Below are 23,994 nucleotides of genomic sequence, written 5' to 3' on the forward strand. Positions count from 1 at the left end.
CACCCCCCGGGAGCAAAAACCAGCCACGAGGGGGAAACGCATCACCCCCCCCCATCCCGTGCCCCATTTTGGGCCTAGTAGGTCTCCTTGCAGCCTCTTGGGAGTGAAAACTGGCTGCAGGGGAGGGTTGCCACACACACCCATGCCCTGTTTTGGGCCTAGTAGGTCTCCCTGCACTTACCTGGGAGCCAAAATGGGGCGCGTGGGGACTCCTGGAAGTGGTGGGGCCAGCCAGCCATTTAACTACGAGTTCACCCGAACTGGCCCGAACCGGATGAATCCCACCACTGGATAGTATCCTCCTGATTTTATTTATTCATAGAAAATTTATATTGCCGCCTACTCGCACATGGCCACTCAAGGGTGGCTTACAAAGATATCAAAACACCGTACAAAATAAAAAAAGAAAAATAATGAAGTAATAACTCTGCAGACACACAAACACCCTGGCATCAACACACATTCATACTAACCATTTAATGGGTTCCATCCCGTTCTGGGTTCTCCAGGCCCGCTGTCTGAACCATTTCTTCAGGCCCTTCCAGAAGAGCATTAGAGTGGGGGCCAGTCTAATCTCTGGGGAGATGATGTTCCAGAGACAGGGAGCCACCACAGAGAAGGCTCTTCTTTTGGGTCCCGCCAGATGTACCTCCCTAGGGGACAGTACCCACAACATTCCTTGCCTCTCCACTCTAGTGGGTTTGGGTAAATGTGTCTGGCAAGAGACGGTCCCTCAAATAACCCCGTCCCATGCCATGAAGGGCTTTAAAGGTGACAACCAGCACCTTCAATTGCACCCAGTAGCAAATCAGCAACCAATGCAGTTCCCGCAGGAGAGGTCATACCTGTGCAGATTTAACAGATTAAAAGAGTTGGAAGGGACCTTGTAGGTCATCTAGTCCAACCCCTCACCCAAGCAGGAGATCCTACACCATTTCTGACAAATGGCAGTCCAGTCTCTTCTTGAAAGCCTCCAGTGATGAAGCTCCCACAATATCTGAAGGCAAGCTGGTTCATTGGTTGATTGCTCTCACGGTCAGAAAATTCTTTCTTATTTCTAGGTTGAATCTCTCCTTGTTCAGTTTCCATCCATTATTCCTTGTCTGGCCTTCGGGTGCTTTGGAAAATAGCTTGACCCCTTCCTCTCTGTGGCAGCCACTCAAATATTGGAATACTGCTATCATGTCTCCCCTGTCCTTCTCTTCACTAGACTAGCCATGCCCAGTTCCTGCAACCTTTCATCATATGTTTTAGCCTCCAGTCCCTTCATCGTCTTTGTTGCTCTTCTCTGCCCTTTTTCTAGAGTCTCAACATCTTTTTTATAGTTTAATGACCAAAACTGCATGCAGTACTCTTGGTGTGGTCTTACTAAGGCTTTATAGAGTGGTATTAGTACCTCCCTTGATCTTGATTGTATCCCTCTGCTAATGCAATTTAGGATTGCATTGGCTTTTTGGGCTGCCGCCGCACAATATTAACTCATATTTAATTACTTGTCCACTAAGACTCCAAGATCCCTCTCACACTAGGGTCTGCACAAAACCATGCATTTTGCACCAACTGAAGTTTCTGGATGCTTTCCAGGGGCAGCCCCATGTAGATCCAAATTCAGATGTTTGGCAACTGTGTCATATTTATGACAGTTGGAGTGTCCCTGAGTCACATGATCATCTTTTGCAAATCTTCTGATAATTCAAATCAATGGGGAGGTCAGATTCGTTTAACAACCGTGATTTAACTGTCAATTGCAGTGGTCTATTTGGCAACTGTGGCAAGAAAGGTCATAAAATGGGGCAAAATTCTCTGAACCACTGTCTTAGCAACCGAAACGTTGGGCTCAATTGTGGTCATAAGTCGAGGACTACCTCTCGCCCAAATATGAGTTTTCCTCTTCTCATTGACTGATACTTCTTCTCATTCCTCTCCTTTTATTTTTCCTTTTGGCCTGAAGAATGAACAAAGCCCCAACAAAGGGCTTCGAGTCGGACGTCGGCAGCAAAACAACTCATCACTTTGTCTACCCGGAAAGCTATCGAGAACTAGAGGAGACGGTCAGCATGATTCTCATCCCCTTCAAAATCTTAGACTTGCGTTGGGTCATCAGTGCCCTCACAAATGGCACCATCAACCAGTAAGTACCATATTTTTTAGAGTATAAGACGCTCTGGATATAAGACCCATCTACGTTTTTTGGGGAGGGAAACAAGAAAAAAAATCTGCCTCTGCCTCCCAGCAATTTTCCTCCTTGCAGCAAACAGCAAACAGCCTGCTTTAGTTTCATTTTCAGCACAACCCGATTAGCACAAGGAAAAAAAAATCTGCCTCTGCCTCCCAGCAATTTGCCTCTGCGTGGCAATAGGCAATTGTGGTCATAAGTTGAGCTCTACCGATATGCTTCTCTGTGGAGAGAGGTTGCTTCTCATTTTCCAATTAAAAATTTAATCAAAAATTTAATCCTTATTTTTTGACTTCATTGTTTTAACGGCTCCAAGAATTCCTTCTTCGGTCTGACCTTATTATTTTGCACTCTCTTTTTTGGAGAGCTGGGAATATGTCCAGAAATTTTGCCTGGTCTTGATTATTTTGTCTGGATTTCTTTGAACATTGTTTGACCAAATGATGTCTTAGGGATTCCAACTCAAATGAAGTTTCGTTAAGCATAATCTTGGTGTTCATTAATCCTCGGCTTCAGAATGACTTTCTCTTCAAATTCAAACTTCTCCTCCATCATCATAGTGGAGCAGCAGATGTGAACCAATTTAATTTCATTTTATGTCCAATTCACTGTACCATCTTTCTGGATCAAACCTCCCAGGGTAGCCCATGACCCGACTGAAAACAGATGTTGTGGCTTAAACAATATTCATAATTGGAAAAATATAAGCCGCCTTCTAAATGAGCTTATAGGACGTTTAGAAAACAACACTGTCAGATGGAGACATCATCATGTTACTCCATCCTCAACTAACCTTGTTGTTGTTAGTTGCGAAGTCGTGTCCGACTCCATGGACAACGTTCCTCCAGGCCTTCCTGTTCTCTACCATCCTCTGGAGTCCATTTAAGCTCAGACCTACTGCTTTGGTGACTCAATCCAGCCACCTCGTTCTCTGTCGTCCCTTTCTTCTTTTGCCCTCCATCTTTCCCAGCATTAGGCTCTTCTCCAGTGAGTCCTTCCTTCTCATTAGGTGGCCAAAGTATTTGAGTTTCATCTTCAGGATCAGGCCTTCTACAGAGCAGTCAGGGTTGATCTCCTCTAGGACTGACCGGTTTGATCGCCTTGCAGTTCAAGAGACTCGCAGGTGTCTTCTCCAGCACCAGAGTTCAAAGGCCTCATCTAACCTAGCATTCTCCAAATTTCCTGAGACGGTCAATCACGTGTGCTCCAGCTACCTACAAGCCTAGTTAACAAGAAAATGACATGGTAGATTTAAGAGAAGAAGAAAAGGCCAGTTAGTATCCTTCACTAACTAATGTCCTTCTAGTGTCCTTCAACAAAATCCTACTAACAGAAGGCAATCTTGCTACCCTTGGCCTCCAGACTAAAACAGGTTACCATAGTTACGATAAATGCAAGAGCTCAGACTAACTAGATCTTGGGGAGGTTGGATTTGTTACCATGCATTGATGATAACCCCAAAAGTACTGACTTATATACAGTAGCTGCAAAATGTAAATGACTCTTCAGCATTCTTTTGAGAGCCAGCATATTCATCACCAAATCCACCAAGGAATAGACCAAGCAAATAGCCAAATCTCAAAGGTGGAAGATGCTGGATTATCCCAATGAGATCATTGGCCCAGTGTTCTGCTTCACATGGCAGACAAGTGGATGCCCTAAGCCTCCAAAATAAAACTCGTATCTTCTGTGCATGGGTGCCTAGGTAGCCTCTGTACCTGGACGTTTGTTTGTTTGTTTGTTTGTTTGTTTGTTTGTTTGTTTGTTTGTTTGTTTGTTTATCAGATTTATATGCCGCCTTTCTCCCATAGGACTCGGGGCGGCTCACAACAATAAAACAACCCAACAATAGATAAAGATTAAATAATATTAAAACCAATTTAAAATCCCCAAATCCCCAAGTTAAAATCCACGGCAGATCAGGGAAGTTGCTGAAAGAGCCATGTCTTTAGGTTGGCGTGGAAGGTGCGGAGGTCGGGGGCCGTCCGGAGCCCAGTGGGCAACCCATTCCAGAGGGTCGGTGCGACCACAGAGAACGCCCTCATCCTGGGGACCGCCAGCCGACACTGTCTGGCCAAGGGGACCCGGAGGAGGGCAGCCCTATGTGAGCGCACTGGGCGGTGGGAGACCGGTAGGAGGTGATCCTGCAAATACCCCGGGTCCATGCCATTAAGGGCTTTATAGGTGAGTACCAGTTTAGAATAGAATAGCAGAGGTGGAAGGAACCTTGGAGGTCTTCTAGTCCAACCCCTACTTAGGCAGGAAACCCTACACCACTTCAGACAAATGGTTATCCAACGTCTTCTTAAAAACTTCCAGTGTTGGAGCACTCAAAACTTCTGGAGGCAAGTTGTTCCACTGATTAATTGTTCTAACTGTCAGGAAATTTCTCCTTAGTTCTAAGTTGCTTCTCTCCTTGATTAGTTTCCACCCATTGCTTCTTCTCCTGCCCTCAGGTGCTTTGGAGAATAGCTTGACTCTCTCTTTTTTGTTCCCTCTTCTTTAGATGGTATGACAGGCGGGGTTCTTGCTGCTCTCTGAGCTTAATTGTTTTCTTAGAGAGCTTAGAAAGCACCAAGGACCCCACCTGTCATGCTGTCTAAACAAAAGTTCAACCCTGAGCTACAAATATTCTATTCTACCAGTATGACAGGTGCTTGTTAAACACACCTTAAACAGTTTTCAAAGGCTTCTACTCTAATGACCACTACTGCCTTTTGGACGTTTCAAAAATCAGAAGTTGAACTAAGAAAGCAAAACATTTTCATGGGAATACTGGCCAGCCATCTCTTATTGTTCTATCCTTGGTAAGAAAACACTGTTAATAATATCTAACCAAATTAAATGAAGAAAATGCCCCTTTTAAGCTATCTTATATGAATAGTCATTCCCATGGTCCCCATAAGTTCTGCGTTGCATGAAAATATATATATATTTTTCTTGTGATTTCCCTTGAATATCTTCCACTCTCCATTACACCAAGAGGCTAAGCTAGGACAGCCGTTAGCTTAATATCAACACTGGGAAATAATGTTTTCTTAACAGATTTTATATTAAAAGCACACATATGTATAAGCACACACAATTTTGGTGGGAACAGTGGAATCACAGCAGCTCTTCCTTGTTGTCCAGGAAACACTTTTGTATCGTGCACAACGTGATATTAATATGTATTGCAGTTTGTATTTCATCTACTCAGCAAAAGGGCATTTCAGGGCAAGGATCTAAATTGTATAAGAGAAGATTTAATTTTTTTTTTCTTTGTAAGATCCAAAACTGTGTTTTCAAGACAGTGGAACTACTCATGTGTGAAAGATTTGACAAGCTGCAAAGTTTTTCATCATTTGCAAAGTCCATGTCTCCTGACCAAACAAGGAAATACCATATTTTCTCCTTTCATTGTTTGTTCTTCTATTGTTTATTTAGAATCCATTGACAAACCTTCTTTGGTAATATTTTCCTATTACTCTGTTTGTATATTGTTATTTATTTATTTCCAAGGTTAAAATACAGAGTAAAAGGGGGGGGGAGAATTACAATACAAAAACAGAGACAAACAAAAAAAAAGTGTCTAAAACAAAATATCAAGCATACAGACAAAATGTCCCCTCCGGCTGAACATTGATAAATTTATTTCAACAACAAGAATTAATCCCCCCTTGTAGAACAAGTCACCAATCTATAAATGCCTACCTCTATATTTGTATAATCGCTATATAACATTAGGAAAAAAATCACAATTGTAGAAAACTATTATCAGTCAAGCAATTTGACCTACTATCTCTCTACTAGAAAAAAAAATAAGCAATCCCGACCACAAAAATTGCCAATTTTTCCTAAATTAATCTTAAAAATTGCTTAGATTACATTGTTTATACCGGTTCCACCACAGATATTTTAGATGTATCTGCGGTAAATTGTTGCTTGAAATCGAAACAAATCTCTCTTTTATTTTTATTTTTTTATTTATTGGTCAAGCATATATAAGATAACAGATAAAAGTATAAACATGATTATGAATACATGAAATGGATACGAGTAAAAAGGGAACATTAGGACAGGGACGGAAGGCACGCTGGTGCCCTTATGCACGCCCCTTACAGATCTCTTAGGAATGAAGTGAGGTCCACAGTAGACACTCTAAGGTTAAAGTTTTGGATGGAGTGGAAGTTGCCCCTTTTCCTCCATTTTAAACCCCCTGTGTACGGAAGCTGCAGGAACTGAAAACAGCCACATGTTGTAAATTGGCTTGAAGATCGAAGAACTGTAAATCACTTTAAGGAAGAACAAAAGCAAAATAAGCTTCCGGGAACGGGATAAATGGCAAAACAGAAAGATTTTATTTCAAAACTAAGGAGAGGGACTGTAAAGGATTAGATGCCTTTTAAAGAAGGGATTAGCTTCCTTTTAAAGGAGAGTAGCGCAGATATGGAAGAGCTACAGCTAAGGCAGAATGGAAAGGACACTTCTGTGAAAGGGAACGCAAATTGAATTCGCCAGGCTGGGAATTATAGGAGTTGTAGTTGAAGGGGTTGGAGATAGAAACTGGAGGTAGATTGCATACAGATATGAACTACCAATCCGTGCTCGCCCTAAGATTTTATTCTCCTTGTGTGTAGCTTTTGGGCGGCGGGGGAGAAGTCAACTTCACTGTAGAGATAGTCCTCAATTTATGACCATTCAATTAAGCAACCCAGGCACACCATGCTCCACATAATGACTGCAACAGAGAAAGCTGGAATTGCATGGCTGCCTTGCTTAAAAATATCAACCACTTCACTTAATGACTATAATTCTGGGCTCGGTTTTGGTCATAAACCGAGGGCTACATGTATTTTTCAAAATCATGTTCTACCTTTGATTTGGTTCCCTATTTGTAGGCAGCATTGTTGGAGTATTAAATTTAGAATTTACAGTGCTTTTTTTAATTCCATAGTAGGATGTTGTGAGCTTTGTCTGACTGGACTTTATTTCTTTCTTTTCTTTTTTTTCTTTTTGACAGCACATATATTCCTGTTCCTCGTAAAATCAAAGCCAATAAAGACAAGGTGAGTTATGGCTACAGTTAATCCAGGACTTTTTTCTCTATAAGGAAAGGGCAAATCCAAATAACCAGATGGGGAATGATGGCCCCTTTAAGACTTCTGGAGTTCAACTCCTAGAATTCCTGAGCCAGCATGACTGACTCAGGAATTCTGGGAGTTGAAGTCCACAAGTTATAAAGGGGCCATCATTCCCCACCCCTGATCTAAACAATGATTCAGAAGATGATGAGTTCCCTTTATTCCAGTGGTGAAATCCAATTTTTTTTTACTACCAGTTCTGTGGGCGTGGCTTGGTGGGTGTGGTGTGGCTTGATGGACGTGACTTGGTAGACGTGGCAGGGGAAAGATACTGCAAAATCTCCATTCCCACCCCACTCCAGGGGAAGGATACTGCAAAATCTCCATTCCCACCCCACTCCAGGGGAAGGATACTGCAAAATTTCCATTCCCATCCCACTCTGGGGCCAGCCAGAGGTGATATTTGCCAGTTCTCCAAACTACTCAAAATTTTTGCTACAGGTTCTCCGAACTGCTCAAAATTTCCGCTACCAGTTCTCCAGAACCTGCTGGATTTCACCCCTGCTTTATTCCATTTCCACATTTCAGGCATGAAGTTAAATTTGTGCTTCCATTCCTCTTCAAACCATGGTTTGCGATTAAATCCATTCTAACTATCTAGTTCAGGTCATTCCCTCCAAGCTATATTGTTTCTTGTAGAGATAGTCCTCACTTTACAACCATAAGTGAGCCCATGCCAGTCATTAAGCAGGTCATCCCATGACCGATCCAATTTTACTACTTTTTGTGGCAGTCATTAAATGAATGCCAAAATTGTTAAATGAACTCATTGTCCACAATAGGCTGTTGTTATTGTTTTTGCTGGAAAACCAGAACTGCTGGAAAACACCAGTTTCTGGGAGGGGAAAAAAAGGAAAAAAAACATAAATTTTGGTTGCGTGACCACAGAAAGCTGCAAATGGCTGCAAATGTATTTTTTCTTTTATGTACACTGAGAGCATATGCACCAAAGACAAATTCTTTGTGTGTCCAATCACACTTGGCCAATAAAGAATTCTATTCCATCCCATCCCATCCCATCCCATCCTATCCTACCCTATTTTAAATGTTTTTATAATGATTTTAAATGCATTGTGAGCCACCCTGAAACTTCGGAGAGGGGCGGCATACAAATTGAATTAATAAATAATAAATAAATCCTATCCTATCCTATTCTATTCTATTCTATTCAAATGTGGGTTTCCAAGCACCCAATATGTGATCAGATGACCACTGGGACACAGTGGCCAGAATTTCAAACCTGGGGTGTAAATACCTTTCTTGAACCTGTAACTTCTTTTGATTTGCTGCAAGAACTATACAGTGGATAACACAACACAACGAAACAGACTTTTTTTAAAAAAAGGAGGAAAATCCTTGTTCCTCTGCACATCCAGACAGTTCGTTCAAACAAAGGAGGGCTGAAGGGAAACTCATTGGCTTCAAAATCTAAGAAAGATAAAGGCAATGCGTTTGGCAGGAGAAGATCAGATTAGTAAATAAAATATGTTTTGAATTACACAGAAGCCCTCTCTTGAATTTTTTTTTCTTGTTGCCATCTAATAGGTTCAGATGTTCAAACAAGCTTCAGCGTAACAGGTACATAACAGGATGTCCTTGATTGCATACATTAAAGACAAACCGGGCTGCCTCTCTTCCTAATTGGATGGAACAACCCTTATTTTTGCATCCAAAGATATACATACACACACCCTTGTTCACGAGTAACCTACAAGATGCCTGACACGGAGATTCAGAAGTGAAACCAACTGACTGGCTGAGGTCATAAAATTCATCTTGGTTAAAATGGGTAGACTGAGAAAAATGAAGTTGTAACTTCAGAGTGTTGAGTTCCAACCACATGCTGAACAAGGGCAAAATGAAGTAACTATTGTTCACCATATGGTAGAAAGCCCGCCATTATCTTTGCATGTGATGTGACCCAGGGATGAAACCAGTAGTAAAAAATGCTACAGGTTCATCGAACCGGTAGTAAAAAATGCTACTGGTTCACCGAACCGGTAGTAAAAAATGCTACTGGTTCACCGTACTGGTAGTAAAAAATGCTACTGGTTCACCGAACTGGTAGTAAAAAATGCTACTGGTTCACCAAACCAGTAGTAAAAAATGTAAAAAAAAAAAGTTCCGATGATCAGCTGAGCGACGCGTGATCATCGGAACTTTTTTTTTTTACCTTTTTAGCAATTTTTTTACTACCAGTTCTCCAGAACTGGTAGTTAAAAATGCTTTAAAAAGTAAAAAAAAAAAAAAAAAAGTTCCAACAATCGCGGGTCGCTCAGCTGATCATCAGAACTTTTTTTTTTTTTTTTTTTTTTTACTTTTTAGGCATTCTTTTACTACCAGCTCAGGTGAATAGGTAGTAAAAATTGCTTTTAAAAAGTAAAAAAAAAAAAAAAAGGCTCCGACGATCACAGCTGTGCCGCACGATCACCGGAGCCTTTTTTTTAACTTTCTTAAAGCATTTCTTACTACCTATTCGCCCAAGCCGGTAGTTAAAAAAATGCTTTTAAAAAGGTAAAAAAAGACTCCAACGATCACAACTGTGCTGCACGATCATCGGAACCTTTTTTTTTAACCTTTTTAAAGCATTTTTTTTTACTACTGGTTCCGGTGAATAGATAGTAAAAAAATGCTTTTAAAACATTTTTAAAAAGTTCCGACGATCGTGCAGCACAACTATGATCGTCGGAGCCTTTTTTTTAACCTTTTAAAATCATTCTTTTACTACCGGCTCTGGCGAATAAGTAGTAAAAAAAAAGGCTTTTAAAAAGTAAAAAAAAAAAAAAGGCTCCGACAATCACAGCTGTGCCGCATGATCACCGGAGCCTTTTTTTTTTACTTTTTTAAAGCATTTTTTTTTACTACCTATTCGCCAGAGCCAGTAGTTAAAAAATGCTTTTAAAAAGTTTTTTAAAAAGTTCCCATGCACGCCACAGCTGATCACACACACACACACACATGCTGTTCTACTTACTTTCCCAAGCCTCCTTTTGGCGCCCACTGTGCATGCGAGCATGCAGCGTGCATTTGGCGCATGTGCGGCCAGCGAACCGGTAGTAAACCAGTTCAGATTTCACCATTGATGTGACCTTGGTCATCACGAAACATCATCATACAATTTATTTCCTTGGAGATAGCATTTTATGTGAACGCAGGAAGCGAGTTGCTAACCCAAGTCTACCCGTTGGGTGGATTCCGTGATTGTGTTGGAACATCAATGGAGATTGCCAATCATCCAGGTCATGGTTGTCCCAAAAGTGCTTTTTCCAGAAGACTTTCTTGGTTTTTTTTTTTTCTCTTTGAAAAATATGTGATCAAAGAAGCTTCTTGAGTTCCGAACTGAACTTCAGAGCTGAAGGAAGTTTCTTGGATGAGGAGCGGAATGTTTTTCAAAAGAAAAAATAAATACCAAGGAAGTCCACTTGCCCTTTTGGGTAAAGCACCCTTGAGATATTATTGTGGTGGAATGCAGTCTGGATTCCTAGGAGGGAGAGGCTGCATTCCAGAGGACAGAGACAGCAAAGTTTAGATAGTTTGATTAGGTGGAAGCAGGGGTGAAATCCAGCAGGTTCTGACAGGTTCTGGAGAACTGGTAGCGGAAATTTTGAGCAGTTCGGAGAACCAGTAGCAGAAATTTTGAACAGTTCAGAGAACCGGTAGCGGAAATTTTGAGTTGTTCGGAGAACCAGTAGTGCAGCTACTTCAGCTGACTGCTAGTTCAGCAGATCAGCGGATCAAATCTCACCAGCTCAAGGTTGACTCAGCCTTCCATCCTTCCGAGGTGGGTAAAATGAGAACGCAGATTGTTGGGGGCAATATGCTATTTAGTTTACTGTCTTTGGTGTAAGCCACCCAGAGTCCTCGGAGAGTGGGTGGCATAGAAATATGACTAATAAATAAATAAATAATAAATCAGCAAATACCACCTCTGGCTGCCTCCAGAGTGGAGTGGGAATGGGGATTTTGCAGTAACCTTCCCCTGCCATGCCCACAAAGCTACACCTGCCAAGCCACACCATGTCCACCAAGCCACGCCCACAGAACTGGTAGTAAAAAAAAAAAAATTGGATTTCTCCACTGGATGGAAGTCCCTAGAATTTCTCAGAGTATATTTTAGTGATGCATGTAATTGTTTTAGTTTTGCAAGATTTCTGTCTATAGATGACAAACAATAAAGTCTGTTTTTCTAGCAGGACTACCAGATTCTGTAACATTGTTTTGTTCCCTATGCCATCCGTCTGATAAACTCGCCAGATTTGTCTTTCCCATGTACATGCGTATATCTGAACTAGACTGTGTGGTTTCTCCATGTCATATACTATACGTGGGTATATGCATAATTTTGTATTTATTTATTTATTTATTTAGTCATGGTTATGTAGTGTATATTGGAGGTGGAGACCCTTTGAGAACTATATGCAATGAAATTTCATTTTAATGTATGCCAATTAGTGTACGTTTGAAGTGCCAATAAAGTTATTCTAAGCTCTAAGTCTAAAGAAAACTGCTTAGAAGGAACACAACCTGTGTTTCTTGGATTTTGGAGCCTTACAATTATTGCTCAATTATATTTGCAGCCTGTGATCTGAATGAACTAAATAAGGCAGCAAGATGTGTCCAAGGTCCCTTCCAACTCTGTTATTGTATTCTAAATTTTTTTTTATCATGTTTTTTATTACCCTGTGTCCGTTTTCCTCCTCCGTAATCCTTGTAATTCCCAGAGCAAGCACAGATTGCACTCATTTATAAGATAGATTCTAAAAAAACTATGCTTCTCTCCTAAGGGGAAGGTTTAGGTTTGCACCGCATTCAGTTTCAGGGACCACCTTCCCAAATAAACGGTGGCATCTGAATGTTTTAAACCAGAGATTAATTTTGAAGAAAACTACAGGGCAGACTTTATTAAAAAAAACTTTCCCCAATAGAGGCAGGGATGGAGAGCTGTCAATTGCCAAGAAAGTGTTGTTGTGGCGCCACCTACAGGCAGCAAAGAGAATGGCACCACCTACAGGCAGCAGAGAGAACAGCCCAGTTGTCCCTTAAAATTTGGATCAAAGTGAAAAATGAGATGCTTCCAAATTTCAGTTCTCCCCTAATTTTATCCTTGAGAATAACTCAGGTTGAAAAAACAATGCCGCGAGTTATAATTTTGCAGGCTTCTTTTTTCACGGGGGTAAAATTATGCAAGACTTTATAGATACCATCCAGAACTTCTCAGAATAGCAACAACAAAAAAAGGATATAAATACAATCAATCTTTTTTTTTTTTAAAGGAAGGTGGCCTCCTGTACAGGGCTGACATCTAGCATCTCCATTCTTTCCAAAAACATGTCTTGGGCCCTAGAGAGACTTTTTCTTCTGGACGTTCTCAGAAAATCTGCTTCGGGTTCTTCACCCAAATGAGAAAATAAGTTGAAGAGGTGTCAAAGGCAGGATTTGGCAGGAAACCACTTAGAGAATGACATAATTGCCAATTTGGAAAGGACCATAAGGATCAGCTAACCCAGCCCTCTGCAATATGCAGGAGAATCTGTCTCTCTCCCCCTCCCTCCCTCCCTCCCCTCTCTCTCTCCCCCTCTCTCTCCCTCTCTCTCTCACACTGCCTCCCTGTCTCTCCCTCCCTCCCTCCCTCTTTCTTCCTCCCTCCCCCTCTCTCCCCCTCTCCCTCCCTCTCTCTCTCCCTCCCTCCCTCTTTCTTCCTCCCTCCCCCTCTCTCCCTCCCCCTCTCCCTCCCTCTCTCTCTCCCTCCCCCCTCTCTCTCTCTTCCCCTCCCTCCCCCTCTCCCTCCCTCCCTCCCCCTCTCTCTCTCTCTCTCCCCCTCCCTCTCTCCCTCTCTATGAATAGACAATCCACACCTCATCCCCCATTTTTGCGGGAGCCGCCACCAGCTGCATTCCAAATTCCAGATGTCCACGTGGGCCCTGAAAAGATAGTCCCTACCTCACTGAATTCTGATTGACAGCTGAGGCCTACCCGGCATCTGGAAAGCTGCTTTAGAATTTCTTGCTGCTTAGATGGTTTTTAGCAGATTCTCCAGGTCTCCGTTTTACACATACAACTCGAGGCAGCTTTCTGTACTGAGTTATGAGTCTTCTGGCAGAATAAATGTTTATTAATGATTGATTTATTCAGTGTGTGTGGCTAAGCAACTCTAGGTAGCTAAGATGGGTTTAAAAAAAATCATCGGAGTATACAAAATCTAGCAAAGGCACATAGAAGACAATAATCTTTCATCATCGTCAGCCATTTAGTCGTGATCGACATATTGCACAGAGTACAATAATCCACATATTGCATATTAATAGCAATAGCAATTGCAATAACACTTAAACTTATATATATGGTATTTTAGAGCACTCATATTTACTGACCTCAGAAGGATGGAAAGCTGAGTCAACTTTGAGCCAGTCAGGATCGAACTCCTAGCAGTAGGCAGAGTTAACCTGCAATACTGCATCCTAATCACTGCGCCACCAGGGCTCCTCTTAATGATTCATACAGCATCCTGTCTCAGGGCCAGAGAAGAACCAGATCTCAAAGACCTTTCTAAAGGCCAGAAGGATCAGGCCACCTGAATCTCAGGACGGAGGGGTGCTGTTCTATAGGGAAAGTGCACCAACAGAGAAGGTCTACTTCCTACAGTACATCCCATAAGAGGACACTTGGCTAGGTAGGACTCAGAAATTAGCAATCCTGGCCAAACGTGTGGGGTGAGCACAGATAATTGGAGATATAGATGGTCCTATAGATAAACTGGTCTACTTGGAGTCAGTGTAACTCAAGCAGTAGAACTGTGGTGGTTATAGAGTTGTGTCCATAAAGATTTGCGCTGGACCATTCTGGACCATCTGTAGCTTCTGAGTGGTCTTGAAGAACAGGAATCTAAACTGACACCATCTCTTTTTTCAGCTTGCAAATTTATAGCTTTCAAGGGCAGCCCCTTGTAGGGCATACTGCAATAAACCAAGCGATAATCCTAGCTGACGATTCTGATGGATAGTTTGGGTTTGGGCCATCGGTGGCATCACCTGCCAAAACCATGACTGGATTCTCTGTGCTTGCAAATTATTGGGTTTTTTTTTTTAATTATTATGATTAGCATTCCTAGCTGATCATTCTGATGGACAGCTTGGATTTGGCCATTGGTGGCCTCACCTGCCAAAACTGCCTGGATTTTCTGTGCTTATAAATTATTGGTTTCTTAGAAACTTGGCTCTGTTATGCTAAAACCCAAGATAGGAAAAGCTACCTAAGCAAGACTTTTCATACGACAGTGTTATTTTTTTTTCCCCTTTCATCCCCCTTTCTTTTTCAACATCCTTACACAATCCACTTCTACCCCTTGATGATAGGATACGTAAAATAAATACTGTTTTTCAAATCTGGGCCCTTACTTGTTTCAAAAAGCATTGTATTTAATTTCCTGCAATGACAGACCTTTATTTAAGATCCTCAAAGTGAAGGGCGTTTCTTCAGTGTTCAATTGTTGTTTGCCGAGGATGTACAAAACTTGCCAATTGGGAAAGTACATTTTGTAAATTCCTAGAATTTGCTGGGTTTTTTTTTTTTTCATGCTGAATTATCTCCGAAATTAAACTAACAAGATATGTTCTTTCATTCTGTGCAGATCATGGTTTATCATCCTAGTTTTATTAAATACGTTTACGACAACTGGCTCCAACATCACGGGAGGTATCCCTCAACCGGCTTCCTGTCAATTATCTTTGCCCTTCACCTCTGTGATGAGGTAAGTGCTGTTCTAACCTAAGGCTTCCTTAGAAAGTATACAGCACAAACTTAGTCCCGGCAAACCTCTTTAATCCATATGGCTGTAAATTACTTTCATTTACAGTCCACAAGGCTTGATAAACAGTCTTTCAGGGGAATGTTTACAAACACCCACATTATCTCCCTTGGAATGCTGCCAGAGAACTAATTGCCAAATGCAGGGCAGGGGCAAATTTAGCACAGAGTCAAACAGAGCTTTTCCAGAGCTTTTACCGACCAGATAAACTAATTGTTTCCTGCAAAAGCTCACATCCCGCTCGCTTCTCTTTTATGTCTTATGGGAGGGGCCAATCATCTCCAAGCCTTACTCCCAAGTCGACCCTATTTTCTTAATTGTTCCTGTCTTCTGGCAGCTCTGCACTGTCAAGATTCGGGTTATTGTCAGCGTTCCAGAAAAAACCCCAACTCCAAGTAAAAACTCTGAAGCAAGCATTTTTCAAAGTTTTATTTACTAGAATAGGTAAACTGGCACATCTGAGAAAACCTGAATCGGAGAGGTCCGGGTTTTCCCTCAGTAAATCAAAAACCCCCAAACCATCCCCTCAGTCCTCAGTCGATCGCATGCTCCAATCAACGTCCATCCCATCTCGAGACAGCACTCTGACCACTCCTTCTCCAGATGCAGGATTGGCCTGACCTTGACCGACAGGAAAAACGCTATTATGTCTAAAGACAACCCTTCAACTAAATCCCCCCTCCTACTTTCCCACACATGAGAAGATAGTAGCATGGAAGCTTCCGGTCTAATATGGCTTCCAAAGCTGATATGCGCATGTGCACACTGGGAACAGATTCACGCTGTTCTTCTCCCTCGCTGATGTCAGAGTCCAGAGACTCCGGAGGCAGCAAAGAACTACCAGATGGCCTTGGCCCCCTCTCTGCCTCCAACTCAGAGCCATCGTCCAAGCCTTCCCCAGACTCCAGAACTGGCCCACGTTCCTCCCCAACCTCCTCACTGCTTGAATCTGTTGCCATCTCTGCTAGCCGCTGGCGGGCCACAACAGGTGCCCTACTAAGGCTACCTTTTTTTTATTTATTTATTTTTATTTTATTTTTATATGCCGGCCTTCTCCGGAGACTCAGGGCGGCTTACAATGCGTTAAGCAATAGCCTTCATACTTTTGTATATTTTTATACAAAGTCAGCTTATTGCCCCCACAAACTGGGTCCTCATTTTACCCACCTTAGAAAGGATGGAAGGCTGAGTCAGCCTTGAGCCTGGTGAGAATTGAACTCGCAGTAATTGCAGGCAGCTGGATGTTAAATGCTGCCTTAGTAGGAGGCATTTACCTTCAGGAAAAGTGGGAGAAAACCTGGTTTGCATGGTGACCTGCATGACTTGATGACCAAACCATTGTTCAAGTTAGCCCTTAAATACGCAGAACAAAAAAAAGATGTTGAAAAAGTGCAAAGAAGACCAACTAAGATGTTTAAAGGCCTGGAGAATAAAATATAGGAGGAACGGTTGCAGGATTTGGGTTTGGCTAGTCTAGAGAAAAGAAGGACTAGGGAAGACAGGATAGCAGTATTCCGGTATTTGAGAGGGGACAAAGAGAAGAAGGGTCAATTTATTTTCCAAAGCACCAGAAAATAAGACAAGAAACAACGGATGGAAACTGATCAAAGGGAGAAGCAACCTGGAATTGGAAGATAAACTTCCTAACAGTGAGAACAATTAACCAGTGGAACACCTTGCCTCCAGAAGTTATGGGTGCTTCATGACTGGAAATCCCAAAGGTGCTTTTTTTTCAAGAGACAATTGGATTTTCTGGTCCAGAAAGTTTAGTTGTCTCTTGGAAAAAAAGCACCTGTGAGACAACCATGACCTGGATGATTGAGAATCTCCATAGACATTCATGACCGGAAGTTTTTAAGAAGAGACCGGACAGTCACTTGTCTGAAGTGGTACAGGATCTCCTGCTTGAGCAGCCTGGACTAGAAGACCTCCAAGGTCCCTTCCAGTTCTATTCCAATTCATATTCAGGGGAAAAGAAAACTTTTTAAAATGTTTTCCCACACATCCTGTTCCCATTCCTGTTATCCTCCCTGTTTTCCATAAATTCATCTCAAGCCGTTGCTGCATTTCAGCTCTCGGCACCATCGCCGCCTTTAGACAGTGAGAATTGTGCTTCAACAATGTCTTGAGGGTAGTAGGTGGCTAACCTCCTACTAAATCATGTTTTTTTTTTCCTCCCAGGGAGCCTATGTAATTTTGGAAAACAATATCTTCAGTTGCAAAGGAGGGGGCTGCTAACATTGTCTTGTGGTTGTCATGGTTACTTCAGCAATACCTGCAAAGGTATTAATAGAGGGATAGAATCAAGATTACGTGAAGTTTAATACCGCTGTACAAAGCCTTAGTAAGAGCACACTTGGAATACTTGCAGCCAGGGGTGGGCTTCAAAAATTTTAGCAAGGGGTTCTCTGCCCAGTTGCTCGGTGGGCATGGCCATGGTAGGCATGGCCTAGTCAGCCTCCTGCACCATGGTGACGGGGTGGTGGTGTTTGCCCTCCTCTGGACCCGAACTTCCGGTAGGCCCTTTTTTCACCTTTCCCCGAGCCTCCGTGCACGCCCTGCACTTACCTGCATCCAAAACGGGCCATGTGGGGACTCCTGGGAGGGGAGGGGCGGGCAGGGCAGGGCCAGCCAGGAGAGGGATTTGGGGGTTCTCCGAACTGCACAGAATCTTACCTAGAGGTTCTTCCGAACCCTCAGAAGCCCACTCCTGCTTGCACCCAGTTCTGGGCACCACAATATAAAAAAAGACATTGAGACTCTGGAAAGTGTGCAGAGAAGAATAGCAAAGAGGATTAGGGGGCTGGAAGCTAAAGGACTAAAGTAATGGGAACAGGATGTTATTTTATTTTTTTCCAAAAAAAAAAAATTATTGTAGTTTTTTTCCGTTTTCCAAAATTCCAGTACATAATCAGGGAACAGGATGTTATTTTTAAAGGTGTCCTGGGTATTTAAAGGGTCAACTTGAACGATGGTTGGGTCATCAAGTCAATGCAGGTGGCAGGAATTGGGTATGTCTAGTCTAACGAAAAGGACTAGGGGAGATACAATAGCAGTGTTCCAATATTTGAGGGGCTTCTACAAAGATGAGGGGGTCAAACTATTTTCCAAAGTACCAGAAGGCAAGACAAGAAACAATGGATGGAAACTAACCAAGGAGAGAAGCAACTTGGAACTAAGGAGAAAATTCCTAGCGGTTAGAGCAATCAACCAATGGAGTAGCTTGCCTTCAGAAGTTATGGGTGCTCCATCAGTGGAGGCTTTCCAAAGGAGGCAACACAATCATTTAGCTGAAATGATATACTTGAGCAGGGGATTGGATTAGAAGGCCTCCAAGGTACCTTCCAACTCTATTATTCGGTGCTCTAAGATTGATAGAAATGTTAGATATAAGGAAAATGGAATCCACTTAAGAACCAAACCTTGCAGAGTTCTTTCTTTCTTTTTTCCTATCCATTCTTTCTCTATAGGTAAGTGGTGCGGTGGCCTGGAGGTGGAACTTTCGCCTCATAATCAGGAGGCTGAGAGTTCGATCCTAGGTAGAGGCAGATATTTGCACGCTGAGAATTTATCTGCTGAATAAAATTCCGCATTGGCAACAGGAAGGGCATCCGGCCATTAAAACACTCTGCTCCATTCCGTTGCCCAGACTCCACCCCGCTAGGAATTATGGGGTCATTAAAAGCAGATAATGACAATTCTTTCTCCATAGGTGGATCTCTACGGCTTTGGGGCAGACCATAAAGGCAACTGGCACCACTACTGGGAGAACAATCCTTCTGCGGGAGCCTTTCGTCAAACTGGCGTCCATGATGGAGACTTTGAGGCCAACGTGACGCAAACCCTCGCCTCCGTGGCCAAAGTACGTTTCTTCAAGGGCAGATGACCCCGGCTGTCGGACAAGCGGTGATCTCTGACGAGAAGGAAAGGCAGATGTTTTTTTAAATAAATGGAGTCTTGGAGTGGAGCGGTCTGTCAAGTCTCCGCCAAGAAAGAGAACTGCAAGCCGCAATTAGCAGGCAGCTTTGAAAGGCCCCTCAAATACAGCTTCGAAGTTTTGACAGCGTAGGAAAAACACCTCAATTTGGAAAGGAAAGCCTGTTCGAGACTCCCCTATTGTAATCCATGTTTTAATTCCTTTTCCGTCTTCGGAATGACTGAGTCTTCGGCGTCGACACGAAAAAAAAAGTGGGGGGCCAGAAGAGATCAGGGATTTGCAAACACCCTCTTGGTTTCAAAATTACCTCAGAAGAGCTTTATTCCAATCATGGTTTCTTTTCTCTGAAGGATCCTGGCAAAGGCCAAAAAAACAACCCTCACCCAGTTCTCGTTGGGTGGGAACGAACAAAATGGTGGCGGCCTGTGAGCAAAAGGGCTTGCCGGGCTGTGTCGTTTTAAGTGTTTTTGGCTATTGAAACGAAAAATGTCCTTTTTTTTTTTTCCCGGGTAATATTTACCATTGCTATTTAGTGTGGCTACAAGCCCAGGAGCGAAAGAGCAGGGCTGAAAAAGAAAATAATGCAGGAGGGCAGGTTAATACTTTTATTTACTTTTTATTTTATTTTATTTTAAATGGTCTGCCACGGCATGGTTCTCCATTCTCTTGCAAAGCAGAGAAATGAATTAACATTGCACACAAATACACACACACACAAAGGACACGCACCAAGACAGTGCGAAATCTGGCTTCCATAAATTTAGACAACCCTTAGAGCAAGGATCTCCAACCTTGGCAACTTTAAGCCTGGAGGACTTCAACTCCCAGAATTCCCCAGCCAGCTGGCTGGGGAATTCTGGGAGTTGAAGTCCTCCAGGCTTAAAGTTGCCAAGGTTGGAGACCCCTGTACTAGAGGGCATCCATTTTAAATTTCTGCATCATTGGGAGTTTTGCAGCCCAGAACTTTGGCTTCACACACAAACACACACACACACACCTGTCGTTGACATGTGCCTTTCTAAAACGCCCATGATATAAAGAGAGTGTATTTGTCTGTTCCCTCAGAGACTGAAATCTCAGAATTCTACTTGGTCTATGAAAATAAGGGACAGAAAGTTTTTTTTTTTTTTTAAACTGCTCATCGCATCTTGTATGGGTGGTTTTGACTTTTTGGGGGGCAGAAGAAGGAAAGGAAAAGGAACTCTTTTTTTGTTTTTGGTCTTATTTTCAAGAACTCTTAGGAGGGGGAAAATTGTAAGATTTGTACTTCTATTTTTTACAGCTGTTGTAAATTTAAATATATATTTTAAAAGTATTCAGAGCTTTAAAAAAAGGGGGTGGGGATGGGGAGAGGTTGTCCCATCAGTGTGAGAACAGCAAACCATGGATCTGAGAAAATGTAGTTTACCAGCATAGTCTGTTCCATCTAAATTCCAGGAGGACCATTTTGAGAGAGAGAGGAATCATTGCAAGAACTCCCATTAAAACCAATCAGAGCTCAGTTGACATATATAGGATCCGAACCATCAATAAAAAGTCCAAATAGAATAGAATAACAGAGTTGGAAGGGACCTTGGAGGTCTTCTAGTCCAACCCTCTGCTTAGGCAGGAAACCCTACACCACTTTGGACAAATGCTTATCCAACATCTTAAAAACTTCCAGTGTTGGAACATTCACAACTTCTGCAGGCAAGTTGTTCCACTTATTAATTGTTTTATCTCTGTCAGGAAATTTCTTCTTAGTTCTAAGTTGCTTCTCTCCTTGATTAGTTTCCACCCGTTGCTTCTTGTCCTGCCCTCAGGTGCTTTGAAGAATAGCTTGACTCCCTCTTCTTTGTGGCAACCCCTGAGATATTGGAAGACTGCTATCATGTCACCCCTAGTCCTTCTTTAAACTAGACATACCAGTTCCTGCAACCGTTCTTCATATGTTTTAGCCTCCAGTCCCCTAATCCTTTTTGTTGCTCTTCTCTGCACTCAAATCACAAGGAGAATTAATCTACTGTCCCCAGTTGCAAAAGTTACAGAACTTTTACAGAAAAGTGACAGGAGAAGGACTTCAATGCTCTAGAACTGTGATGGCGAACCTATGGCACGTGTGCCACAGGTGGCACGCGTAGCCATATCAGTGGGCACCCCAGCTCAGCTCCGGCGCGCATGCCAGCTGATTTTCGGGCCTTCTGGGCCCACCAGAAGTAGGGAAACAGGCTGTTTCCTGTCTCTGGAGGGCCTGGGATGGGTGGGGAAGGCCCATTTTTCTTTCTCACCTGGATCCAGATCCTCTCTATGCATCTGGGGAGGGCAAAAACAGCCTTCCCCACCCGCTCAGAGATCCTCCGGAGCCCTGAAATGGCCCACATAAAATTATGGGTGTGGGCACACACACGTGAACCTCCCCCGCCCCCCCTTCCTGGTATGCGATGGCAAAAAGGTTACCCATCACTGCTCTAGAATGTGGACCTCAAACCTAGATAGATGAAGCCAACCAGCTGTTTGGACAGCCAACCCCAGAAGCCAATTGGGGAGGCCCTGAAGAGGTAGCAGCATTGTGAAAATGGATGGATGATTATTACCTCAGTTAACTAGACATCCAACAACCCACCTCTCTCACCTGTAGGACACAAAAGAACTACTTAGGATCAAGATGCTAGTTTGCATGCCTTTTTCATTGTGCATTGATCCATCTTTCCACACCATGGAATCCTACTATTGGGTTCCGAATGTCAGGCACCATAGTCTAGCACTTCTGGAAGGAGTACCAGATTGAGGTAGGCTGGTCTAGAACATGGAACCCCTTCTTTTTATAAAACAGAAAAATAAAATTGGGGTTGCAGTGTAAACGTCCCGTTCCCTCCAAGAGTTTCTTCACTGGTCACTAGTCTACTTTCTAGTTTGGAGATCATAGGATTATGTTGTTTTCTTCAAAAGAAAAACCGGCCAATTTCAAATGAGTTATATTTTTAAATTGATTGTCCCGAGTACCGTAAATCAAAGCCTTCACAAGTTTAAATCATGATTTCTTTAAATCATGTTCAAGGACATTAGTCCTCCTGAGACTGTATGGCTTCTGGAATGAGAATGAGCTTCTTTTTCTAGACTTTTCTAGACTCTGCAGTTTGTTTGTTTTTCCTTTTAATGGTGAGTTATTTACGTATAGGAAAAGGTGCTTTTACTTATCTCCATGAAGACGTGCCTCTTGAATTCTGCTGATTAAACTTTTGATTAAGGATTAGAGCAGGCCAGGAAACTTCGTCTTGCTCAGGTGGCATCCTTAAACTGTGTACCCCAAATCCTCTCTTCAGGGGTTTGCTTAGGGTTTGTTTTATGCTGTATTTTCAAACTACCAAACAGGAATAAAAGAATTGAGCTAAATGTTGTCAATAGCTTAAACGTACGTGAGTGTTGAAGCATGTCTCCACTATTTTCAACTGCAGGATTTGAGTTGTACGGAAGATTTATACTGTAAATCTTTTGTGTGTGTGTGTGTGTGTGTGTGTGTGTGTGTGTGTGTGTGTGTGTGTCATTTTGGCCGACAGGAAGAGAACAAATGTGATAAGTAATGCTATTGGGAGAATCTGGGAGAATTTATTCTGAAGAATAGGGAACGGTTCACAGCAAACAACAATTGATTGCAAGGTGTTGTGTTCCCAAATTGTATGTGTATTTTAAGCAGAGGGATCTTGGGCAACTCACCACAACCAACTTGCTGCCCGACAAGAGTTACACTGATATCAAAACAATGATGGAATAGAATCATTAAGGAAAGGATGCAAAAGGAGGGACAGAATGAGATGAGAATGACAAAAATTAAAGTATTTTTTTTAATCATTTTAAAATAATTAAACTGTTGAATTGTCCTGCAGCAAGTTGTCCCTCGATAACTTGGCCATGGCAAGTTGTCCCATTCTGGTCTCAGAGTGTTCTGACCTAGGCTTCCTGAGTCAGTAAAACACACGAGTAGTCCCAAAAACCTCTTTTATTTCAACAGCTGTGAATTGCTTTGCTTTTTGTTTGCTTGCTTTTTTTAATTTATATGCCGCCCTTCTCCGGAGACACAGGGCGGCTTACAATGCGTTAAGCAATCGCCTTCATACTTTTGTATATTTATACAAAGTCAGCTTATTGCCCCCACAATCTGGGTCTTCATTTTACCTACCTTAGAAAGGATGGAAGGCTGAGTCAACCTTGAGCCTGGGGAGATTTGAACTTGCAGTAATTGCAAGCAGCAGATGTTAATAACAGTGCTTTAGTCCACTGTCTCTTGTTGAGAGCCTGTTGAGATGAACAGAATTCTGTTCATTCACAGATGAGTCCCAAATAGTTGTAAAGAGTCCTTCGGGATAAGGCTGATAATCACCCACCTTTATCACCCTTGACACGCTGCCAAAGACCTAATTGGCAAAGCCACACGGAGTCCAGAATCAAACAGAGCTTCAGACTTTAAACTGCACAGAATTAACAACGTTGCTTCCTGCAAAGGCCCACGTGCCTTCGCTCCTCTTTTTAAGTCTTACGGGAGGGGCTAATCAGCTCCAAGCCCTACTCCCGAGTTGTCCCTTTTGTTTTAACTGTTCTTGACTTCTGGCAGTTCTGCGCATGCGCGCACTGGAACAGGCTCCCCCTGTTCCTCTACCTCGCTGAGGTCCGACTGGAGGCTCCAGAGGCAGCACATACCTCCCAGATGGCCCTTTCTCTGCCTCCGACGCAGAGCCTTATCCGAGCCTTCTCCAGACTCCAGGACTGGCCCATGTTCCTCCCCAACCTCCTCACTGTCAGACTGCTGCCAGCTCAGCAGGCCGCCGGTGGACCACAACACAGAGGGCTAAAGATCTTTAGACAGGAGGATTAAAATCTTCCAAAAGCAAGTTTTTTTAAAACGCATTGGCCCCAGCCAACAGCAGAGATTGTTGTACTTTTTTTCATTTCATTTTATTAGATTTCTATACCGCCCTAC

General features: G+C 42.6%; 1 protein-coding gene across 5 annotated transcripts in view; it reads left to right on the top strand.

The window, feature by feature from the left end:
- ST3GAL1 (ST3 beta-galactoside alpha-2,3-sialyltransferase 1) overlaps positions 1 to 19,847 on the top strand; it is a 122,983-nt gene extending 103,136 nt beyond the window's left edge. For 4 of the 5 annotated variants that reach the window (XM_070940317.1, XM_070940318.1, XM_070940315.1 and 1 more), the window contains 4 exons: positions 1,952 to 2,131; positions 7,179 to 7,224; positions 14,927 to 15,046; positions 18,816 to 19,847. In XM_070940317.1, the coding sequence (XP_070796418.1) occupies positions 1,952 to 2,131; positions 7,179 to 7,224; positions 14,927 to 15,046; positions 18,816 to 18,989 (520 nt within the window). In that variant the 3' untranslated portion in view covers positions 18,990 to 19,847. Of the gene's footprint in view, positions 1 to 1,951; positions 2,132 to 7,178; positions 7,225 to 14,926; positions 15,047 to 17,284; positions 17,662 to 18,815 lie in introns of those variants that run through there. The other variant, XM_070940320.1, reaches the window with a different exon arrangement.
- The last annotated feature ends 4,147 nt before the right edge of the window (positions 19,848 to 23,994 follow it).

Source organism: Pituophis catenifer, unplaced genomic scaffold, assembly GCF_029215685.1.
Source record: "Pituophis catenifer annectens isolate HBS135680 unplaced genomic scaffold, rPitCat1.0.hap2 SCAF_3, whole genome shotgun sequence".
Taxonomy (NCBI): Eukaryota; Metazoa; Chordata; class Lepidosauria; order Squamata; family Colubridae; genus Pituophis; species Pituophis catenifer.